Consider the following 6,108-nt stretch of genomic DNA (forward strand, 5'->3'; position numbering starts at 1 on the left):
TTCCTTTTATTTCATCTTATTTCCAATGGCTTTATAATCACTACGATACTTCTTAGGTGGATCTATAACACGTTATCAGTACGATACTTCTTAAGTAGATTTAAAAGAGATTGTTATGATGCAAGAAGTATTTTACCCCTTTATTATTTTATGTTATTTATTTATTTAATACAACTATCTTTATAAGTTTGCTCTACGATTGTCATTAATTTGGACCTTTCACATAAGAAATTAAGGGCTAATTTTTGTTTTTTTTTTCTACTGATGTTCGACCTATTAATGACAATTATTGATCATCTTTTAATTTTTCATTATTTATTGATTAGTTTGGTTGACAAAATAAAAAACAAAAAAGTAATAAAAACTCATCCGAATCACAACTTTACTATCTTCACTATACCAGTCATTAAATGCGGAACATATTCACGTTCACTCAACTATATTCAATGGATAGAACTCAATGCGAACAAGTTGTCTTCAAACAGTAAGGTTTCAAAAGAATCAAGTAAACTTATAGAGTTTGCCATGACATGAAAATTATCTTCCCCAATGTAAGTCATGTAACATTTGGGTATACGAGTACAAAAGTTAACAATGCAACTCTTAAGTGGAGCTGCAATACATTTAAATCTATCTCTGACAAACTTAAGAAATGGTTTAATCTCCACATTGCTCGCATCAGCTTCCTTCCCGTATTCTCTCTCTTTGATTATGTTTCCACTGATATCTTCATTTACTTCATCAATTCATTTTCCAAAAAGATACGATAATCAGAAACACAATCTTCAAGGAAGTCTATCATGGAAGCAAAGCAATACCTCCAACCAGTGAGTGGTGCAAAGCACTCTGCGAGCCTCTCAATACGATAAGATAAGACATGTCGATGACCCTGAAAGTCATATAAGTTGGGCTGTGGCCTTGTGGTTGCAATGCACTTGATGAAGACAGTAAAAACACAGCCTCTACTTGTGAATCATTGAGGGTACAAGGTAAACTAGGAACAAATATCTCATTCCAGATGCCCCCACTTTGCATAGAACAGAGTTCGCAAGTTTCATCAACCTGACACTCGCGATGAAAGTTTAATAATCAATCAGCAGCTAATGTCGGAAGGCAGAAGCATATTCAATGACCCTAAAAGACAATCATGTTATCCTACTTTGAAGGTATAATACATTCAATTCATCTTGCATCCCCTCATATAAAAGGACCTTCCAAACTGGTGAAGGTAATCTAGTTATATGTTATCAAGAAAGATCATAATCTAAAAGATCAACTCCAAAACACTTACCCCAGAACCAGTGCACAGAAGTTCCTTGATAATCTTCAAATTTCCCTCCATATGTGAGGAGTTCCATATTCTTCTGTTAGAGGTTCTATTTGTCAAGAAAATCACAAAAAATGATTTCTTTGCTCCTTCAATTTGGATTTCTTCGGTTGCATTGCCTTTAAAATACGTGGAACTAGTATCAACCTCATTCTCATCCTCTGTTACAATTGTGACTGATACAGAAGTCCACATCCTTCCCACCCTCTGCAAATCAGAAGCAGTTTCAGGCCTAGCATTTGCAAGAACCAAAATATGCCCTGGCAGTTTTTCGTAAGGCTCTTTGCCAAGATTACTGAATCTATTTCTCTAGTAATTACTATTCAAAAGCATCTATATTAATGATGTACTACATTGATCCACATGGCTTGGAATCCCATAAAGCAACCACTTGGGCGAAAGCTGCTTTTGAAATTTTTTCTGTTGATGCGAGATTCTGGTTGCCTTCTCTACCAAGACCAGGACCTCTGCTCGATCAACTCTACCACGACCAGGATCTCTCCTCGTAAGGCTTCTTCTCCGAAAGTTCCTGCGTACACAGAAGCAGGTCAGAGTACGCCGGTTGTTTCCCCGGCGTAAACCCTCCAACGCTCAAGTCAGATACGAAGGTTTTTTTGTGCTCTTGGGAACACTAGCCACTAATCTTATGGCTTTTCTCTAGTACCCGTTCTTTAGAGCTTTCTTTTCTTAGTTATAATATCAAAAATTCTAAACCTTTTTACCTTCGTTGGCTGCCTTTTTATAGGCTTCTCATGAGTTCAGATCTTCCCTCCCCATTCACGCCCATTACCTTCCCACCTCTCGAAAATGGATGCTCCGTTTCCGCAATCTTGGGTGGTTGCATGGCCTTCGTGCCTTGATTCTCGGATTGGAGAGGACGTCTCGCCAACTGTCGTTGACCGGGTCTCCTCGCCTCGACCCTTAGCAGGAATGACTTTATGCCTCTAACAGGAGTCCGGCCTCGTGGATGGCATATTCGTGGACGAGCAGAATATTCCTGCTCCTGTTCTCCTGCTACCAGACTCTTACAAGATACACATGTTCGCAGAACTCTGCCACCAGATATCTGCTCATCACGTCTGGTCTCGTCGAAGTACTCCCCCCAAACACCGGTCCCCTAGTTTCTGGTATTGGGTAATGTAGTGGACCAGCAGTAGAAACTCATCAGTTCTGATTTGCGCGGGATAGGAAGAAGTCTTGAGGAGTCGTGTCGCATTAAATTGCGGGTGAGGTGATGTGGCAGAGATCTGTCCCTCCATTTGAATTTCAAACCGCTGGCTATGTGACCCTTGGAACTCGTGCCCTTAAATGCTGACAGCCCGTGGGTTTATTTCTCATTAAGGAACCTAAAAATCCCAAAGACGAAATTCATCTTTCAGCCTTCTTTTACTTCTCCGGTGACTGAATAACCTTTTTCCCTCGACGTAGAAGCTATTGTCCCTGCCTCTACTCCGCCGGGCCTCAACTGCAGATATTACCTCTATTTTCTCGTTCCTAGATTGCTATAGAAAATTTCCTTTCTCTTTGTTTTGTTTGGGTAGTGTTTGGTGATATTGCTCTGGTCGTAGTTTAGGAGATGTCGAAAGGTAAAAAGAAAGTCATTGAGGTTGATGACGACGAGTTAGATTTCCTGCCTAGTCTGCTCACTGATCCTGCCTTTGATCCCGGGATCCCCTTAGAACCCATTAGACCTAGTGTTGGGACTAGCGCTAGGAGGATGTACCCCCAAACAACCTCCTCGAGCGGAAACAGCGGTGATGAGGGGTCTTCTGGCTCGAAAAACACCCTGAGTGAGGATCGAGGAGGTGATTGTGGTGAGGTGTCCCCATCAGGAACATCGCGACCAGAAGGGCGGAGTACAGTAGGAGGTAGAGTCCTATCACGGGATTACGCCATTGATTACATGACGTGCACGACCACGTTTGACGAGCTCACTGACCTCCGGCTTAGGTATAGTATTCCTGGTGAAATACCTCTTAAGATCCCAGGAAAGAAGGATACCCCTAGCCGGCCTCCTAGGGGATACGTTACCTTATTTTTGGAGAGTTTTAAGTATGGGCTGAGGTGTCCCTTGCAACCCTACTTTGCCCGGATTCTTAATGGGCTAAATCTAGCTCCTGGTCAGCTGAACCCCAACAGGTGGAGAGTACTCTCTGGTCTGTTCATATTGTGGGACAGATGTTGCCAAAGCGAGCCCACAGTTGATGAGGTGAAGCACCTGTACCAGCTGAAAAGCAGCCCCAAAGATGCTGGCTGGTATTACTTCCAATCAAGTACTAAGACCAGGAAACCCATAACCGACCTCCCTACTGGTGGTGGTGGGAATTGGAAGAGAAAGTTCTTTTTTGCTGGGGGTCCCTGGGGTCAAGTTGCACAGATTGACGGGAAGGATTATCGCGTCCCACCCCGTTTCGTGGTCCTAGGTTGCCTGCTCGCTTTAGATGTCTCGTATCCATAATTGTTCTCGCTTTACTGGTTTGTCTCTAACCAAGTGTCTGTTTGTATTGCAGGTTCTTGGGGTGTTCACTTCCCACTCCAACCTGATCAGCTCAAACGGGTCGAGGTTGTACTGGCCAATTCCTGCTCGAGCCGAGAGCTGATAACTACTTATAACCTACTCGAGTCTTGTTTGGTGCCCCCCGGCCATAAGATGGAGGATGCTGTGATTGGGGCTCTGACTCGGAAACGTCATCGACCTCAAACTGCGAAGAGGGACCAGAGCAAGGACGCTCCTACTGCGAAGCGGGTGAACATTGTGCAGCAGGTTCCTCCCTTGAAGACTCTACCTCCTCCTCCTGCCAAAGTCGGAGAAACTAGTGGAGCAACCACTGATCCTACTTCCTTTTCTCCTCCGGTCGGGCCTAGATCTCGTTCATCTGACAACCGAGTAGAGCATTTGGTCCCTTATCTCAACGAGCTATCTAAACTCGTGAGCAAGAAGGACCTGGAGGACTTTGATGGCTGCAGCCTGAGTGAGCTGGTGGGGGCCATGCAGTATAGCGCCTTCCATCTCAGTTGTATGGCCACTTACTATAAGGCCAAGGTTGGCCGTTACGACCGGAAGATGAAGGAGGACATTCAATCGGCGACGACCAGAGCTGACGTTGCCGAGAAGAAAGCAGGAGACTTGAACCTTGAGAATCTGAAGTTGATTGAGCGAGAATCTCTTGCCCAAGCAAAGGCCATTACCCTCGAGGAAGAGCTGGCTAAGGTCAAGGAGGATCTGCAAAGGCAGAAGGCTATGTATGAAGCTCAGCTTGAATCTCTTCGTGATTTCCACCGGGTTCAGGTCGAGAACTTGGAAAAGTAAATTGACAACCAGTACGACCAGGGACTTCGGCATTCCTATCGTTGCATCATGGCTGTCATCGGGAAGCAGCATCCTGATCTGAAGATGGATGACCTTGCAGCTGGTGTTGCTCAACATATGGATGAGGAGGCCGCAAAAGAAGATGCCGAAGAGGTGGTGCCAATTGTGGTTGAGGAGGAAAACTCTCCTCTTCATGCAATCCCTGCTGATGTTGGTGAGGCGAGTACTCCCCCAGACGCAACTGGTGATACCCCCCTGCACCTGAGGTGGTCCAGCCAACTGATGCTGCTCGGCTTACTGACCCGCCGTCTTCTTGAACATGTTTCTTGTGTTGTAATGAAAAATGTGTGTGAAGATTATCAGCTTTGTTAGTTATTGACAAATTAATAAAAATGTTTTTGATTACTTCCTTGTGTTGTATTTACGAGTTATTTTTCCGTTTGAGAGTCTGCTCATCTTCGTTTGGTCGAGCAGGCTCTGGCTTGGCATATGGTCTTGCCACATGATTGGCTTTCAGACTTAGTTTTTTGCATGTCTTGGGATTCTGCTCGCCTTCGCGTGGTTGAGCAAATCCTGGCACGCTTGACTTCTGGTCTCGCCATAGACAGACTTTGAGACTTGGTGAGCCTTTGCATGCCTTAGAAAATATTTCGATGCTTGGGGATTCTGCTCGCCTTCACGTGGTCGAGCAGATCCTGGCACGCTTGGCTTCTGGTCTTGCCATAAATAGGCTTTGAGACTTTGTGAGCCTTTGCATGCCTTAGAAACTTTTTCAACAGTACATTTGACTGAAATTCCTCATTGATTCATTTGTTGCTGAATTCGGCTTACATGAGATTACTTTGACATAAAAATAAAAGACAACGAGCACGAACAGAAATAACTTTAAAACATGAACAAGTCTTACTGGAAATATTTTCTGAGGTGTGCTGCGTTCCATGGGCGTTTCACCTTATGGCCGTTCGTGCGAACCAACTTGTAGGCTCCGGGTCCTACTATCTGCTTGACTCTATATGGCCCCTCCCAATTTAGTCCAAGCACTCCTTGGGTCGGGTCCTTGGTGTTCTGATTCACTCTCCTCAGCACCCAATCTCCAACCCTGAACTGCCGTACATTCACCTTCTGGTTGTAATACCGAGCTACCCTCTGCTGGTAAATGGCTGATCGCTTCGATGCTTGGTCCCTCTTCTCTGGTTGCAAATCCAAATTCAGGCACATCTGCTCGTTGTTCTCCTGCTCATCGAAATGATCTGTCCGGTGCGTGGTTGTTCCTATCTCGGCTGGTACGACCGCTTCATGTCCGAAGGCCAAGGCGAATAGTGTTTCTCCAGTTGCTGTTTTGTGGGTTGTCCTGTATGCCCATAAAACACCTAATAGCTCTTCAACCCATGCGCCCTTTTTTGCTCCAAGCCTGGTTTTCAAAAGCCTTTTGATCATCTTGTTGGCTGCTTCTACTTGTCCATTTGATTGA

The 6,108-nt window shown here is 44.7% G+C and overlaps 1 protein-coding gene across 1 annotated transcript; it reads left to right on the top strand.

Moving 5' to 3' along the window:
• The first annotated feature begins 2,903 nt into the window (after positions 1 to 2,903).
• Positions 2,904 to 4,637, top strand: LOC107174483 (uncharacterized). The gene is made up of 2 exons (XM_052432744.1): positions 2,904 to 3,483; positions 3,838 to 4,637. The coding sequence occupies exons 1-2, from the start codon at positions 2,904 to 2,906 to the stop codon at positions 4,635 to 4,637; spliced, it is 1,380 nt and encodes a 459-aa protein (XP_052288704.1).
• The last annotated feature ends 1,471 nt before the right edge of the window (positions 4,638 to 6,108 follow it).

This window comes from Citrus sinensis, chromosome 8 (assembly GCF_022201045.2).
Source record: "Citrus sinensis cultivar Valencia sweet orange chromosome 8, DVS_A1.0, whole genome shotgun sequence".
Lineage (NCBI taxonomy): Eukaryota > Viridiplantae > Streptophyta > Magnoliopsida > Sapindales > Rutaceae > Citrus > Citrus sinensis.